General features: G+C 31.1%; 3 protein-coding genes across 3 annotated transcripts; 1 reads left to right on the top strand and 2 right to left on the bottom strand.

Annotated features, from left to right (window-relative positions):
• Positions 1 to 2499: 2499 nt before the first annotated feature.
• Positions 2500 to 3131, bottom strand: LOC9300004 (putative defensin-like protein 165). The gene is made up of 2 exons (XM_002863882.2): positions 3056 to 3131; positions 2500 to 2801 (listed from the first exon to the last, which is right to left on the bottom strand). The coding sequence occupies exons 1-2, from the start codon at positions 3105 to 3107 to the stop codon at positions 2599 to 2601; spliced, it is 255 nt and encodes an 84-aa protein (XP_002863928.1). The 5' UTR covers positions 3108 to 3131; the 3' UTR covers positions 2500 to 2598.
• A 4328-nt stretch (positions 3132 to 7459) lies between these two features.
• Positions 7460 to 11356, bottom strand: LOC9301763 (probable pectate lyase 20). The gene is made up of 5 exons (XM_021013823.1): positions 11290 to 11356; positions 8468 to 9110; positions 8274 to 8377; positions 8054 to 8192; positions 7460 to 7858 (listed from the first exon to the last, which is right to left on the bottom strand). The coding sequence occupies exons 1-5, from the start codon at positions 11298 to 11300 to the stop codon at positions 7637 to 7639; spliced, it is 1119 nt and encodes a 372-aa protein (XP_020869482.1). The 5' UTR covers positions 11301 to 11356; the 3' UTR covers positions 7460 to 7636.
• A 1289-nt stretch (positions 11357 to 12645) lies between these two features.
• On the top strand, positions 12646 to 14048 carry LOC9301762. Its single transcript, XM_002865642.2, has 2 exons — positions 12646 to 13493; positions 13829 to 14048. The coding sequence occupies exons 1-2, from the start codon at positions 12769 to 12771 to the stop codon at positions 14019 to 14021; spliced, it is 918 nt and encodes a 305-aa protein (XP_002865688.2). The 5' UTR covers positions 12646 to 12768; the 3' UTR covers positions 14022 to 14048.
• Positions 14049 to 17897: the final 3849 nt, after the last annotated feature.

The raw sequence follows: 17897 nt of genomic DNA, 5'->3' as shown, positions 1-17897 counted from the left end.
TGCTGAGCAGATACATAAACGTACAGGTGCGACAACGAAGGTCACAGAGTGAGACGACGAATAACTAGTGCTGTTTGTGTTGCTGATTTCGTATGACGTGAGGAAGTCATCAGTGGTGTCCATAGAAACAGGTTCCGATGAATTGAATTTAGCAAATTCGAGATCTATTCAATCAACAAAAAAAAACGATATGGTTTGGATGAAAGAGAATCATACGAGAGAGAACACGGATTCGGAGGCGGTTATGGAGATGTTTTGTTTCGTAGGTTGAAGATGAAGAAGAACCGCTTTAAGAATATATAAGAATATGTGTTTGTGTATAATGACCAATAAAACGCTTCAGGTTAGTTGGTTATGTAGCCTTAGGTTCTCCTTGCGGGAGATAGGTTCGAATCCTATGGTTGTTATATATATCTATGTTCAAAAACGACGTCGTTTTGGAGTGGTTAACGGAGATGTTAACGGGTTTTAACGGATGTTAAATAATCTGTTAACGGTTAGTTTTTTTTGCCTGGTCAACGAATATTTATGGTTCAAATGGCTAGTCAACGTTATCTTCATGTTTAAAATGGCCACATATGAAGTTGGTGTATAGAATAGCCAAAATTTGAAAGTTGAACTATTAAATGACATTTTTCCCTTTCTAATACTAGGTGAATACCCACGCTACGCGTGGATTATGTTGAAAATTGTTAAAAAAAATATGTTGGTTGTTTTCCTTAATAGTTTATGTTTATTTCTTTATGTTATATTATGTAGTTAATAAAGTTAGATCCATCTTATGTAGTTACAATTTTTATGGTAAGATTTATCTTTGATTTAAAATATTAATTATATTGATATAATAGTATATAATTATGCTACTTATGTGGTTTGAAAATTTGACTAACTTGATTCTAAATAAACAATTCATTGTCGCATGTATTCTCCTCATCCAGAACCACATTATGATAGGCTCATTATTAAATACTGGATTGACATAATTTGAACTACAAATGCATGATTAAGTACTCATTTGTTTTAAGAGTTTTATATAAAAAGAGAAAAAAAGAAGCAAAAAGCAAAAATTGAAGAGTCATTTAAGTCAACACTTTCATATTTCTGCCTTTGTATATAGCCACGAAGGAGAGAACGTCGTGTCTTGAATTCCTTGGTATGTCTAACGTCTCAAAGACCATTACTTGAAAAAACTTGAATGTTAATGTTAACAACTAACCATAAAGCACAAAAATGAAAAGAGAAAAGGTTATATGATAAGTCATATATGGAGCGTAAAACGTAATAATAAAAAAAGAATGAAGGTGAAATTACTACACAAATAAAAAGTTATGTAGCAAACAACTAATTAAATTACAACATAAGTAAAGTTTCAGCGATTATCGAGTAATGACCATTGATACAAAAAATAAGAAAAACAAAAAAAAGTATAGTAAAAGTAATGCTTGATACATTCGAAAGATTTTATATATATTTGTTTGAAATTTTTTAATAATGGAATTGATGGAGGATTAAATGTAATGGGAAACTTTTGGTTTTTCTCATTTATTTTTACTATTTTTTTTTAATAATGTGTGTGATGAAGTGTATGTCATTCATATAGAGAGAGTTGACAACTTTTCATATATATGATTTGAGTGACCCTTTCTTTCTCTATTATTTTTCTTTTAACATCATTTTCCTGTCTCTTTCATAATCCTTGTATTTTTAATTTGCCAGTCATTCTCCAAAATTAAGATCTGAAATTTAAACCTAAAAGATTTTGATAACATATCTACATATCAATTATTAGATTAAACAATAATAATTGTAAATTATAAGTTAAGCACCTCATATTTGAATTTATAATTTATAAATTTTTGTTTCTCTATATTCAAAATATTATGAAAAATCATTTTATTAATTAAAAAAGGGCCACATGCACCTTGATAAATTTGCTTTAGGTCTCCAAAACGATAGGAATGGACCCTTGCTAACATATATCAAATCTCTGAAGTAAATTTATATAGTCACAATATTATAACTATCTGAGCATTATCAATAAAGAAATGGTATTATGAGTACTATCAGTTAAATTGTAATTTTATACGTGTTAAATATCAAGAACGTAATCATTTCTTGTTATAAAGTTATTTTTTCACTTGTAAAAATATAGGTCGTAAATGCAGCTTGCAACTACGGTTGAGAAAACGATTCGCTCCCGAATCATGTCGTTGCGTTATTATGAAAACAAGAAGCTAAATGGATTGCTTCAGACTTTATTTATGTCGAGACTTCAATGATAGACGTCTACGACCTAACATGCTCTGTTTCTAGTGCTAGCTATGTTCTTTCTTACATGGTTTTTTACTCTTGTCCAAACTCATTGTAAATTTTCCTTTGCAGATTTACAATTTCACCCCAAAAAAAAGCTTCCAAATAATGTTTCGTTTTAATTACACGACACAAAGTTTGCATTAACTCGTTCTGTCATTCATATAATATTATTTTCTCAAATCATACGTTAAACTATTACATTTTTGTAATTTAAAGAGAAATTTTCATTTTGTAATTCATAGAAATTTATACTAATGTTTCATTGAGTTTAAATTATCGAGCGTTCTAAAAAACTCCAGGTGGACCACAATTGTAAAAACAATTACATGTGTACTTAGCAGAGCCTGGTGGCTTCTCAATACAACTCCCGAATCCTTTCAATTTTTTGAAACACAGTTCCCTACAGTTTGCCAACACACATTGCTTTCCTGGCTCTAGTTCTTGTCTGCATCTCTTTTGTGCCTCAGTTTTAGGAATAATCAATAATACTGCAACAAATAGTAAGTAAAAGTTCATAGATATGTATAAATAGATTAAAAACTATAGAAATATCATAAGATTAATATGCTTTTTGATAAAATTGCTTATCTGTGGAAAAAATTTATAGGATTAGTTCATTAGCTTCCTATAAACATTTTCTTATAAAGAAGTTATGTGAACATTCAAAGCTCATTGTAAATTGACGTATTAGATCGTTGAGCAAATACAATAATATGAAAAAATTAAAAATAAAGTTAATTACCTGAGAAGAGAACTACCAAAACCATGAAAAAAGAAAATAATTTTCTAGACATGGTGCAAGACTTATTAATTATTCGTATTATTTCTTATGTTGTATGTAAAATTTATTTTATTGTTCTCAAATAGTTTATCTTATATACTACAAGAGGAACAAACCTTAATGCGGCAAGTAACTATATTAGTAAAACCTATTCATATTTTTAACAAGTTGTGATTCTGTTGTTGACTCTTACAAATGGACATAATATTTGTTGACCATATAATTTTATACCAATTCTATAAATACTATAAATTAAATCATCAAATAAAAGGGCTGAAATATTTTGACTACTTTTTTTATCTAACATAAATGTAATTGTGTTATGTTTGTATAGATAAATGCGTTTTATAAGAATATCAAATTTTAAACTTAATATGTATTGATCCAACCCACAATTCAAATTGTTTAAGAAAATACTCAGAAACAAATTATAATTAACTAGAAATGGACCCACGCGTTGCGTGGGTTTATTGCGTGAGTTTAGTAATATATATTTAATTCTTTTATAGTTTTGTAAATTACATTATTTTAAATATTTTTTATTACAATACTATTTAAAAACTATATATAATTCTATTGGTAAAAAAGCGGTTATATAAATATAATAGAAATGTTATAAGTGATAATTGTATAGATTTACACGTCTATTTATAATATACTACATATATTAAACGTTTTTTTTTTTTTTGCATTTGACTTAGTATATCCTATGACCGTTCATTATATATATACTAGATAAGGCCCGCCTAAATAGGCGGGTGTAATATATAAAAATTATAATGATATTTGAATTTTGAATAATAAATAATAATCCATACACTTTTCCTAATATTTAATAATTTAGTACTTTTTGTTTTAAACAAAAATTAAATTTTACACATTCCATTTTACTATACATTTTAACTATTTATTTCATCGTAATAAACTATCTATAGCATCATAATAAACTTAATTTTAAGTCTTCATAGTTCATCTTAATGGATAAACTTCTAATAATAATTTTATATCAAAATCATATGTATACCATATCAAAACTATAACTTAGTTAATATTAAATATAATTAACAAATAACAAAACATTTAATAGAAAATAGAAATCCACAAAAATTATGGAAAACAAAAATTGTTTAAAATATAGTTTTTCTATATAACTTAATCTCATAAGTTAGTTTTACCCATGGCAAACTATTTTAAAATGAGTTAAAATTAATAAATAAATCATTAAAAATATATATATTAGCATTCTCATTAAGTAATCGAAAATTCAATCTTATAAGCCATTTTCCCATATATTTGTGTTTATAATTATGACTACATGCGTTAAAATTCTTAAAATAAAATATAAGTATAACCACACTAATAGTCTTTTCAAATATTTAAATATTCATTCGTTCTTATAAGCTCATTATTTTTTGTAAGAGTTTTGTGTTTTCATTTGACGAATAAAACACTAAATTACGATGATAAATACAATTTTATCCAATTAAATTAATGTTATATAAATAATTTATATTATTATTTAAAACTTCAACGGTTATTGTTTATTTTTTAATATCCATAATAATGATTTAAAAAAACAATTAACACATGTAAAAAAAATTGTTAGTTTTCCTTTTTAGTTGAGGAAAATAAAGTTAACAAATTTTAGAAATTAGATATATAAATTAGTATATGTAAATATTCTCTTTTTTTTAGTTTTTCTATTTCGTTAATGAAAAAAGTTAAATTTTTTTGACACATGTCAACATCTGATCGATTGACGTGACACGTGTCACGATCATGCGAGTTATTAACTTTGAAAACCATACTTTATATAATAAGATATTTTTTAGTACATGAATTCTTATGCATAACATTTTCTTCTATAATTGAATGTGGTTTATCTTTTCCAAATTTAGATCTATTGTATTTAGAAGCAAAAATAAAATATATATATATATATAGATTTATATATATATATATTTATTTATATATATATATATATATATATATATATATATTTATATATATATATATATATATATTTATATATATATATATATATATATTTATATATATATATATATTTATTTTATTTTATATATTGGCTTTCTCTTTAGGAATTTATCTTTCTGAAACTAATTTTGTCACTCAGTTCCGATATTTTTATATTCTATTATTTTTATTTTTTGTTTGTATCTTATTAAATCCAATGTTGCAATTGTGCCATTTCTACCTATTTTTGATATTTTAAAAATAATCTTTTATATTTTTAATAAGTGCATAATGTTTGTACAATTGTACTACTAGCAAATGCATTTATACATTTACTTATATAAAATTTTATATTATATTTATGATAAGCTAAAAACTAATAGTATATATAATTATATTTTTTTTTTGTTTTCAATTATTATACACGATACTATATAGCTATATTTTAACATTTTGTTTACTGTCATTTATAAACTAATCAACTATGATTTTAATTAGTAAATTGTCATAAGCTTCATCACTAATTCACTATATATTTTTTGAAAACTAAAAAATGTATGTCTTTCCAACTTTTATACAATTTTTAGAAATACCCAACATATTGATTTTTAAATATGTCATGATTCATTACTATTTTTTTTTTAAGCTAATAAATGTATGATCTTTCAACTTTCATACAATTTCAAAAATATCCATCATATTGATTTTTAATATATCAATTATAAAACTGAAATGTTTATAAAATTTTTAATATGAGTAATCTTAAACATTTTCTCACTAAAATTCAAATTATATTTTTATGTATAAATTTATATTTCTTTGCTGTTTACTTATAATATTAATTCATTTGTATTTAACTTAAATATTTTATAATCATAAGTAACAATAAATAAAAATAAGTATGTATTGAATGAACATTTTAAATAAATTATATATTTTTATTTTTAATTAGATGCATGCTTAGGTGGATGATGATGTGGATAGCCTAAATGGAGAGAGGACTCTCCCATTATATATATATATATAGATTAAGATAATGTGACATGTTATTATGTTAAGAGAATAAAAAGGAGAGATATTAGCATAAAGAGAGCGTTTGGTGAACAAGTATTTAATGAAAGAGATATAGAATTTGAAAGAAGAAAGAACACAAGGATTCAATAAGAATAATTCTCTTTATTGATGTTTAGAAACTAACTCAAAACTAAACAATGCTTTCTCTCTTTCTCAAACTCTCTCACACAAAACTCATAAGGACTACCACACCTTGGCATCTCTTATATAGTAAAACCCATAAACCTAATCCAACTCCAACTAGGTTTAGTATTTAGATATCTCCTAAATACTTTAAGGATAATTTCCAAATCTCTCAAACTATATCCTTTTGTTAGCTAACTTATAGCTCAAGTTAACTAACCCGAGTTAACTAACTCTTATGCTTTGATCAAGCTTAACTCAACAAGAGAAGCAAGCCATAGGCCAAACCTATCTTATCAGTATCAACAACATAACATGACAATGATATTAAGGTCCTTTCTTTTACTTCCTCATATGCTCTCATGTGGTTATTGTCTCCTCTCACGTGGTTCCACCACCTTCACGTCCCCTCTTATTCCCATTGACACCATACCCCACACTTCTCCATCATTATTAAGGATGTTATCAATCGACCAAACGGGGTTAGACTGGCTCAGCCCATCTTAATCCCGGTTAGCGGACCCTACAGGTTGGTCGGGTTTAGCAAGGCTTAGTCTACATAATAAGACAGACCATTTATGTGGGATTTCGATAATAGGGCTTGGATAAATAACCCAACCGAAAAAATCGAACCGGAGCGAATCAAGATTTTCGGTTCTCTCATCTAAACCGATCGGGTTGATTTTAATTTTGCCTTAATTACGCAAAAAATTTGGTTTTGGTTCGAGTAATTAATTTTTTTAATAACCGTATTATACCAAAATTAGACCCGTTTTCACCAAGTTTATACCGGTTTTTACCATTACTCAAATTTAATTGAACCAATTTATATGAATTTAACCTGAAAATTAAACAGAATTTAGCCAAAAATAACCGATTAAACCGGAATTTATATAAAAAAAAAATCAGTTAAATTTGGTTTTGAAACTCATATCCGAAATTAACCGAGAATCAAACCAATCCATACCGAACTTATTTTCGGTTAATTATGGCATCCTCTAATTTTGCTTCGGTTAACCCATAACCGAACTAACCGAATCGAACTATCCAACAAACCATAGTCGCAGGCCTAACTTCACTAACATTATGGATTCATTGTATTCCCCAAAGAACTGCTATGCTTTTTTTTTTGTTTTGTGATAAATTGCTATGTTTATGTTACCCTTGGTGTAAGAAAAAACTAAGATGAGAGAGTAGAAGGAAGAGTTCCAACTTTGTTTGCTTTTATAGATACATCAATAATTGGCGGTGAAACAAATCATTACAACTTTATAGTACAGTTGAGACAGTTTTAAATCAAGCCTCGACATTCAATAGTGCTATTGCCATGTATAATGCAAGAAACCAAAAGAAGATAAAAATTAGTAACTATTAACACCGGCGACCACCTCTGCAATTAAGAGCACCGGCATTGTAGGTGATGACGCCAACAAGTGATGATGACTTGGCTGCTAAACTTGAAGCTCTAGCGTAGCTCGCTCCAAGTCCTGATCCAGAACGTGTGAAGAATGCTCCGTTTAAGAAAAGATCTCCTTCTGATCTCCAATTCCAATGCCTCCATTGCCATTGCCCTGCATAGTCTCTCTTTGTTACCTGCAACAACATCCCATCAGTTTTTGCGGTCAGAATTTACATGAAACTATAAGTAGAAGGGTTCTACTTGTCTATGATCATCATCTTTTGACATTGAGTTAATTCAAAAGCCAAGAAAGATCGGTCCTTCGAGTTGACCTAATCTTGTAGGATCATGAAGTCGAGGGTTTTTGGTGATTGGAAGAAAGAAAGTACCTCTTTAGCAAACCGGTTTCTCGGGGCGAGATATCTGTTTCCTTGGCTGTTAATGGTAGGACTCGCACTGCCACCGATTGCATACATTTCCCAATGCGTATAGTCATTGTTCACTACATGAAAATATCCATGCCTACACCTACAATGAAAAACGTATATTTTGTCGAGTTTTCGAAGTTTTCTAAAGATTAAAGATCATACATTAGGCCAAAGTATGTACCTTGGCATTCTCTGAATAAGACCTTCACCGAAATGATTATAAGCAATTGTAACTTGCATAACCTTATCCCTTGTATAGGTATCACTATGTCCCAATAACATAACCTGTCACAAACACAGAGCTACCATAAAAAAAAAAACCCTAACTTTTGATCCAAGCAACCAAAAAATATATAACTTGACACAAAATCTTACCTCATTGTGGTGTGTGAAGTAATTATTGGAGATAGTAATAGCAGTAGAAGCCATAACAGCATCAATAAGCCCATCAGCACAATTCGAAAGCGAATTATGATCAATCCAAATATGACTCGACCCGAAAATCGAAATCCCATCTCCATCAGCCATAGTTCTCCAACCATAATGTGAAGGAGAGCTTCTAACCATAGCGTTACCAGTTGGTCTACAATCATGAATATGAATCCCATGAATGATAATGTTAGTCACGAACTGAATCGTGATACATGCACCATTAGCTATGTGAACATTCACACCACGACCATCGATTGTTTTGAAACTGTTCATGATTAGTTCTTCTTTTAATGTTATGACCATGTCACGTTTAAAGACAATCCATAGTGGTTCTTCTTGAATTACTGCGTGACGTAATGTTCCCGGTTTAGGGTTAACCGGGTTATCGTCGTTTGGGTCGCTTACGACGTAGTAACGACCGTCTCGGCCTCCGATTGCGTTTCGACCGAATCCGATTGCGCAATTGGCTAAAGCTTTTCGCCGAGATTGCCATCTCCGATCACAACGCCAACAGTCGTCGATTGGATTTCCGGTTGAACATGAGAAGTATCCTAATTTTCTTCGTTCTGTGCTGTTTCGAATGCTCCTGAACCATTCAAAACCGGTTTAGTCGAACCAAATTAGGTTAACATGATCACTAAGCTAAATTGAAGTATGACAATCACTAAATAAACCGAAATCAAAGGAATTTGGTGGACCACTATTAATGTGTGTCATTTGACAAATTATTTGGCTATTTGCGTCAGTGGGATTATTCTAATGCTTCTGATTTACGCATTGTAAAAAAAAAAACTTGAATTTTTTAATTTTTTTATTTTGTAAATATTCTTGCTTTTTGTTACGCAAATTACTCCTATTTAATCAAGAATCCTATGATTTCTAAAAGCCAAAAAGAAAAAAACACTGCTAAAATTTCTTAGAAATGACGCTAGAATAGTGGTATATGTTTTGAGTAATAATAATCCAGAATACTATTCCTTTAATCATATAGTATATCATAACATTGAAACTTCCATCCTTCATAAATAAATAAAAAAAACCCATTGAAACATCTTTTAATATTTGTGGTATATATAATTACTAAGTTTTAAGTTTCACAAAACCGGTTCTAACTTCTAAGGTCTCTATGCACAATAAATTACAAAAACAAAACTAGTATAGTATTATTAGAGTTCACAATATAAAACTTTGTAAATAAACTTTTTTTAACATGTGCCAAAGATATCTTTAAAGTACGATTGTTATTAGAAATAAAACGAGATAAGACTAAAGATAGTCAGTGAAAGCATTCAGAGAACAACACTACACGAGGCAGATGCATGAGGCTGATGGCAATTCACTGTTTTAAAGATTAGGTGTTGGAACATTTACACATGTTTCTCTTTAAAAACAAAAACAAGAACATTACACGTGTTTTTGGACCAATGTCTACAATAACTCCATAAGATTTTCGCAAGCAACTAATATTTAATGTTTTTTACAAAAATATGTATTCATCTATATGATTTGGGTGCATTGCATTAAATGAAGAATCCCATCCAAATCCTACTCAACTAAATGAACCATGTTATGCATCATGTTTCATGTCTGGTCCACCCATAACTCTGAAACCCCTCAATAAGAATAAGCATAAAGAACTTATTTGATTTTTCATTTTTGTATATATGTATGTAGATTTTGTTCCTCCGTTTTGAGATTTCCAAACAGTTATATTTTACTGGTTGACAAAAAAATGAAATCTCTTATTTTGCTAAAAATGTAAACAACATTATAAAATGAAAAATTTAGGTTTTATTAAATGATTACAAATTGTTTAAACCCATTGATTGGTCTCATGCCAAAAAAGAAGTTAAGAACATGGAAACCAAAACAAAGCAAAATTCAGTACATGGACAAACGAGCTCTAAAGCTTAAGGTATCAAAATATCCAATCTTTCAAAATAAAAATTTATATCTTTTCTTTTTTTACAGCAAATTAAAAATTCTACTCCCTCAGTTTTCGAATAGTTGTCGTTTTAGAGAAATTTTTTTGTTTTTAATTAGTTGTCGTTTTCAGTTTTCGATGCAAAATTTATTACTTTTTTATTTTTTATATTTATTTTATTATGCAACTTGATTTACTATTGGTTAAATTATGTTTAGATAGATAATTAATGATATTTTTATATTGAAAATCTAACAACATTAATAGTTTCTTAATTTGTGTGCATATAGTTAAAACGATAACTATTCGAAAACGGAGAGAGTAATAATCAAAAGATTTTCTCATTGGAAAAGTCATTCCGCGGGAACCAAGAAAATACTTTATAGTTAAAACGGTTATAATTTGCATAAAAGAGAAAATATTTATAACATATAGGGAAAAAAGTAGGAAATAAATACAACCAAAAAAAAAAGTAGGAAAGAAATGGAATCGAGGTTGTGGTGTTTGGCCCTATGGATTTTGACCTTTTGACCAGAATGTATAAAAAATTCTTACACAAGTGCCATGTGATCCCTGCTCCACATAAATACAACTTTCACCAGTTTTTTAAGTTTTTATCTTCTTTTTTTTAAGTACTTAATAATATAAAAGAAGATCACATGAATTTATCCAACCAAAACGTCAAGTGATGCTAGTTTAGTGTTTTTTTTTTCTTGGGTTTACACTTTTACTAACTAACCAATCGCATTAGATGCTAGCTTACTTAATTAGAGAACAAACAACAATCATTATTATATCATTTATAGATAAAACACAAAATTTAAGCAACAGAAAAACTCACATGTCCACCATGGCAGCTACTTCCTCTGGATTCTCAACTGCCTGTTCCTACACAGTTTCATATAGACCTGAAATTCATTAATCAAATCATTAGTTAAACCCGAAAAAAAACAATTCAATTTACTAAACCTTGCTTAATCACTACTTACACTACAATCATTGAAATGTTGCATCATCATTCAATACTCTCTAATAACACACCGGTGTTTAAGCAAATGGATCTGTACATAATCAATAGAATATAAAAAGAATTCCTTCCAATTCTAGATCTTTAATACCAAATCCAAATAATCATGATCAAGTAATTCAAATCAAGAAAAAGGGTTCTCTTGTTTGAACATAGATTTGAGAAGTTAATGCTCTATTTCCATGAACCAGATCACATAAAAACATTGATCCAAAACATTTCAATACCTTGTGGAATCGACGCCAGTGAAGAACATTGATAGGAGTAATGCAGAAGCAAAGAGGACAAGTATTTGTGTAATAGCCATTGCTCTTTCTCTGTAATCTGTATTGTGTTGTTCTGTTTCTTTATCTTTGTCTAAGACAGAGGCTTTTGTCGGTCTTTTGTGTTTGAACAAAGAAGAAGGAGAAGGAAGAAGGAAGATGAAAAGACTTAAAGAAAGGCTTCAGGGGAAGAGGTTATTATATAAGAGAATTGAGCGTGACATTTTTCACTAGAATCATATTTAGCCTAATTAATTATTTAGAATAGATCATATAATTTCTTCATAATTTACATAGTTTGAAATAGCCCGATGCTGACATGTTTTTTACTATATAGTTTTTTCGCATTTATAACATCCAATGCTGGAAATGTAGGTGATACGACAAGAGACAAATTATATAAACAGAAGAAAATAGAAGAGAAATTGTACTCACTCGTTTTTTTTCAATAAAAGCGGAAATGCTAAGGAGAATTGATGTTATAATTGAAATCGCTCACATTTTTCATGGTTTGTACGTACTTGCTAAACCATTAATGTATATGTGTCACATAGAATAAAATTTGACATTCACAAAATGTATAATATATATTGTCACAATCCACTACAAGAAAACATGAGATTAGCGACTTAATTCGGCGACTAATTTTGCAGTCGCTATATCTAGTGACCGTTTAGCTACGTTTTGGCGACTAAATATGAACCAAAATACGATAGTCGCTAATTAGTATCTAATATGAGACTGATTTATATTGTCGTTATATAGTCGCTAAATATGGCGACGGATTAGTTACCGAATATTTAGTCGCCAACTGGAGCGACTCAGTGGCTACGAATTAGCGACTGCGTAATTCTAGTTGGACATTCAAATTGGGCCAAGAAGCCCAATGACCCAATATATATTTCGTTTTCCCATCGCAGAAAACCCTAATCCTCTTTTCCTCTTCACTGAAGAACCCTAATTCCCCATCAATTCTTCTCTAAATCCTATCAATCCTTCATCTTCTTAATCCTTTTTTGTATCTCTCTCGATGGCTCCTCGTGGTGGAAAAAGTAAGAGAGGAAGAGGAGGAGGAGGAAGGGCTCCGAAGGTTTCCCCAAATCGACCTGTCGCCAATCGACCCACTGCTTCTGGGACGTCAAATCGAAGACCCAGTACTCTTCCTAGCCAGTATACCTTCACTCCGGCGAATCCTGAAGCCCGAGAGACTCAGCAAAGTCCGGTAAATCCTGTAGCCCTAGAGTCTCAGCCTCCGACTCATAGAGACTATCCTCCTCCGACGCAGCTGTTCCAGTCCGGCGATGATTCTCCTCGAGGCTCTGGGTCGCATCCATTTCGGGAATCTGGATCTACTCAAGTTCGAGGGTCTGGATCTGTTCAAGGACGAGGCTCTGTAGGATCTATTCATCGTCTAGCTTCTCGGTCGAATCAACCTCCTGCGCCGGTTCAACCTCCTGCGCCGGTTCAACCTCCAGCGTCGACTCAGCCTGCAGCGTCAAATCGACAAATACCATCTCGTCAACAAAGACCTTCTCCTCAACCTCGAGCCTCTGTATCGCATCATAGTTCTCAGGCTCAAAACTCACACGAGGAATCTGAAGATGAGGAAGCTGAAGGTGAATCTGAAGAAGATGTGTTGAGGGATTCAACACTCCCAGAAGATGTCCTCGCAGATTTACATGCTACACTTCTCATCCCAGGCCGTGAGAAGTACACCACCGTCATCTCTCCCAACCTCGAGCCTGAAACCACTTGGTAAACATTTTTAATTTTGATTGTATATAGGTCTGATTGTATATAGATTAGGTAAATAGGTTAGCTTGGTAAACATTTTCAATACTTAAGTAGAGTCTTCTTATTGGTCTGCATGTTTTGGTCTTATAGTCTGTTAGGTTTGCTTGTATATAGGTCTGCTTGTATAGTTTGAGTTAGAGTCTCTTAGTATATAGTATTAGCTTTATTGGTCTGCTTGTATAACTTAAGTAGAGTCTGGTTGTATAATTTGAGTTTGAGTATGTTTGTATTTGATTAGGTCTACTTGTTTATAGATTATGGATGGTATCAAAGCTAACTGGTTTATTTTATTGTAGGTTTGGTAAGGACAATGGAAAGCTAACCCGGAAGATCACTAAATGTTTCACAAACAAGTTTGATGGGCCATATTACAGTTGGAGCTGTGTTCCTACTGGTAGAAGAGAAAGATACTTCCTCGAATTCGCGGTAAAATTCTGTCTCCTCTTATACTTATGTAATTACACTTTTGTTTTGTTTTTTGATCACTAACACCAAACTCTACTCTTGTTTTGTAGAAACTACACACCTGGCATCCCTCAGTGACAGGTGTTGTTGAAGCTAAATTCTACAAGATTTGTCAGCTGCGGATGAAAGACATGGTTAGCAAGGCATGTTCAAAACGAGAGAGGCCAAATTGGATCGAGAAAACACTTTGGATAGAGATGTGTGCCTATTGGGACACTGAAGAAGCATTAGCAAAGAGTTCAACCACATCAGCAGCTAGGATGTCTGACCGTAATGGTCTTGGTCCTCACAAGCATGTTGCTGGTCCAAAGTCGTTTTTACAAATAGAGCAAGAGATGGTACATTCTGACCTATTTACTTTGTTTTAGTTTTAGATTACTTAGACCTATATATTTACTTTGTTCAGGAAGTTGAATTGGGAAGACCTCCTACTATTGGTGAAGTTTTCATCAGGACTCATACCAAGAAGGATGGGACTTTTGTGGATAGGAAGGCGCAGGAAGTCCATGAAACATATCTCAAGAACAAGGCAGCTAAGTTGGCTGCCCTTCAAGAGAATGATGAACAAGCAGATGGGACTTCGCGACGATCTGAGCTATCTCAAGAGGAGGATGATGAGATCTTCCTTCAGGTAAATAGTCTGTTATTTATGGTTGCTTTTGTTATGCAGTCTAACTGTGTAATACTCTTTCTTTTGGTATGCAGTCTACTGTCACAAACGACAGAGGAGAATACTTTGGTGTTGGCAGCCTCGGGGTTTACATCAACGGGAAGCGCAAGTACCCAGGAAGCAGTTCTTCTTTCACAACACTCCAATCACAGCTTGAGGATGCTAACCGGAAGATAGAGGAACAAGCAGCGCTCCAAGCAGAACGTGAAGCAGAGGCTTTGCGGGTCGCAGCTGAGCAAGCAGCTGAGATCAAGCATTTGGCGATGGTGAAGAAGTATTTGAGCGAGACTGACCCAAAGTTTATGGCCTTCCTCAAGTCTCAATCTGCTGCCACTGATACTACTACTGCTGCCACGACTGCTGCCACTGCTGCTGCCACGACTGCTGCTACTACTGCTACTATTCCTACTGCTCAACAACCATAGGTCCCTCCTTCTCTAAACTTTCCCTCCTTCTCTGAACTTGAAAACATTTGTGTTGCTTTGAAAACTTGTGTAAGTTGTTTGGTTACTTGAACTTGGTTCTTATGTTTATGTATGTTTATGTTGTGTTTTATTTTATAATGTTCTTATGTTTTAAATAGAAGTCTTTTTGCTTATAAATTGGTAATAACAATCAAATTAGCAACAATTTATTCTTCCAAAATTAGCATTCTAAGTCGATAATAATCAGTCGCAAAGTAGTATCAATTCAGTTACCAAAACATTTAGAAAATAGTCGCCATGTAGTGACATAACAGTCGCTAGATTCGTCACAAAACAGTCGCCAAAAGAGTCGCCAAAAGAGTCGCAAACTTAGCGACTGTGTGACGACTGAATAGCGACTGCAAATAATGGTCGCCTATTAGTCGCCAAATAGCGACTGTTATGCGACTTATTAATTTAGCGACGCAAGGTTCAGCGACTACGTGTTTTAGTCGCCAAACAGTCGTAATTATGTATTTAGCGACGATTTTGTTACTATTAGTGTAGTCGCTAAATCCATGTTTTCTTGTAGTGATCCTATAATCAAAGTATAATCATACAGGACAAATAGTTTAGTGGTTTTGCACTTTCATTCTTCTCGGTTCTCACCTTTAAATGATGGGCTAAAATCTTAACAATATGAATTTAAATGTTGGCAGATAGAACTCTAAATCAATTATCACAAATTGTTCGTTTGTTAGATAATTTAAATTCAAATAAAAATCAATGCCATGAACGACATTACTGTTTTGTTTACCCTCGATTTTTACCTAAAAAATCTCCAAATTCATAAAATAAATAATAATTTTCGAAATATCTAATTCGATGAAGATGAACATGAATCATCAATGCGATTTTGAGTTAAATACCTTGTGATTTTAAATAGATTCCCAAACCATCAACTGAACTAGTGATGTAATTGGTTTAAAGAATATTGATGTAAATTGATTTAAACTTCCGAATGAGATAACAAATTTGGTGATTTCCTAGTTTATAACTTCAGGTTTGTAAATCCTCTCAAGCTAGAGATCAGAACATTTTATATGATTCCTTTCAAATGTCACTTGAATCAGCAACATCTAGACTTTAACTAAAATATTTTCAGTTAAACTATAGCACTTAGTATTTTTGATTCTTATGTTTAACTACGGATGATCCCTTTTCTTTATTGCATTACGTACCTTAAGGTCCACCATTTAGATATATCTCTTGATTGATAGTCTCTAAAATATAAAATCCTTAATTCAGTCCATTTAAGAAATTAAATTGATGAGTTTACCAATAAAAACCACAAACGCTAACTAATATAATTACGTTCAATATTTGGAGGCTATTTGATGATGACAAACTATGTTTACCAAATACTACATATTATTTCTGTTTTTCAATTATCACCGTTCGTTGATGAGTCTTAATTAGTACATAAATATTGTTCTTGCAATTGACGAGCCAAAAACTAATTTCGATCAGTTATTTATCATAATAAAAAAATCTTATATATATATATATATATATATATATATATATAAGATGGTTGTATTCTTTTTTTTTATATTGTAATTAATATATGCAAATTTTGAAAACTAAATAGGGTGAGTTAAATATATATGCCCAAGCAGAATGAAAAATAAAGAATCTAACATTATTTATTTTTTTATTAGTTTTCTTTCCTCAGCCTCAATTAATACCAACATTACTCTTTCTTAGATATGAGTGCTAACAAAAATAATAGCAAGATAAATAGTTTAGTTCTAATAGTAAAAATAACATTGTTCATTTGTCACCGGAAACACTATTTATCATTGAAAGCAATAAGAAAACAATGATTTTTGTGGTTATCTATTTGATTAACAATGTAAGTCAAATTGTATCGCGATAACTAAAAACTAAAACATTGTTCGGCCAACATGAAAAACACTATTCATCACTAGAGAAAATAAAAAAGATAGTGATTTTGGTGATTATTTATTTGATTAGCAATATAAATCATATTGTATCACGATAACTTTTCAAGTTATATGGTAAATTTATATTTGTCGTGTTAAATTATTTATTATCTGATTGATATCAACTAACTTATATATTAACATGTTTATTTATTCCAGTAATTTATTTATTACCGTTAACTTATGCATTAGCATATTTATTTATCATGATAATTTGTTTATCACGGTTAACTTATGTGTTATCGTGGACGTAAAAAAAAAATAAAATCTCTTTCTCTTCTCGAGTACCTTCCTCTGTCGGCATGCTCCCAAATTTTCTTCTTCTTCCATTGTCACCTGCAACTCCATCCCATGTTCACCTCACCACTTTCTCTTCTTCTTTTCTCCTCCTTATTTCCTTTATCTCCATCCTGTCCATCTTCATTTTAAATTACAAAATTACAAAATCATAATTTTCATCCCCAAATTTTTCAAATTAAAAGTTTAATCCATCCCAAACTCGCGTAAGTTCTCTCTATTTTTGTGCATTATTTGGTGATGATTGTGTGAATTTGATGAACCAAATGGAGAGTTAGATATAAAATCTGTTTGTGAAGAAAAGGAGGTGACGACAAAGAAAGAAGAGGATTTGGAAAGAGGAGGATTTGGAAGAAAAACAAATAATTAGGTGTAGAAGAAGGATAAAATAGTAAAAAAAATTATTCTCTCTTGTCCACTTAATTAATAAAGAAGCATAGATAGATACTTAATTCTTTGGTCCTCTCAGCATAGATAGTGATATTTTCCAACTAAATAAACAGGAAAACATGTATTGTTGTTG

Source organism: Arabidopsis lyrata, assembly GCF_000004255.2.
Source record: "Arabidopsis lyrata subsp. lyrata unplaced genomic scaffold ARALYscaffold_8, whole genome shotgun sequence".
NCBI classification, from domain to species: Eukaryota; Viridiplantae; Streptophyta; class Magnoliopsida; order Brassicales; family Brassicaceae; genus Arabidopsis; species Arabidopsis lyrata.
This window is presented reverse-complemented; position numbering and strand designations above follow the sequence as displayed.

What these genes read in the sequence shown, in the direction of transcription:
- LOC9301763 (XM_021013823.1), bottom strand. An exon ending in CTTATTCAGAGAATGCCAAG is followed by an intron (nt 8,193 to 8,273) that starts GTACATACTTTG and finishes TTTTCATTGTAG; the next exon opens with GTGTAGGCATGGATATTTTC. An exon ending in GAAACCGGTTTGCTAAAGAG is followed by an intron (nt 7,859 to 8,053) that starts GTACTTTCTTTC and finishes ATGTTGTTGCAG; the next exon opens with GTAACAAAGAGAGACTATGC.
- LOC9301762 (XM_002865642.2), top strand. Translation starts at nt 12,769, where the DNA reads ATGGCTCCTCGTGGTGGAAAAAGTAAGAGAGGAAGAGGAGGAGGAGGA. An exon ending in CTCGAGCCTGAAACCACTTG is followed by an intron (nt 13,494 to 13,828) that starts GTAAACATTTTT and finishes ATTTTATTGTAG; the next exon opens with GTTTGGTAAGGACAATGGAA.
- LOC9300004 (XM_002863882.2), bottom strand. Translation starts at nt 3,107, where the DNA reads ATGTCTAGAAAATTATTTTCTTTTTTCATGGTTTTGGTAGTTCTCTTC. An exon ending in TTTGGTAGTTCTCTTCTCAG is followed by an intron (nt 2,802 to 3,055) that starts GTAATTAACTTT and finishes TATTTGTTGCAG; the next exon opens with TATTATTGATTATTCCTAAA.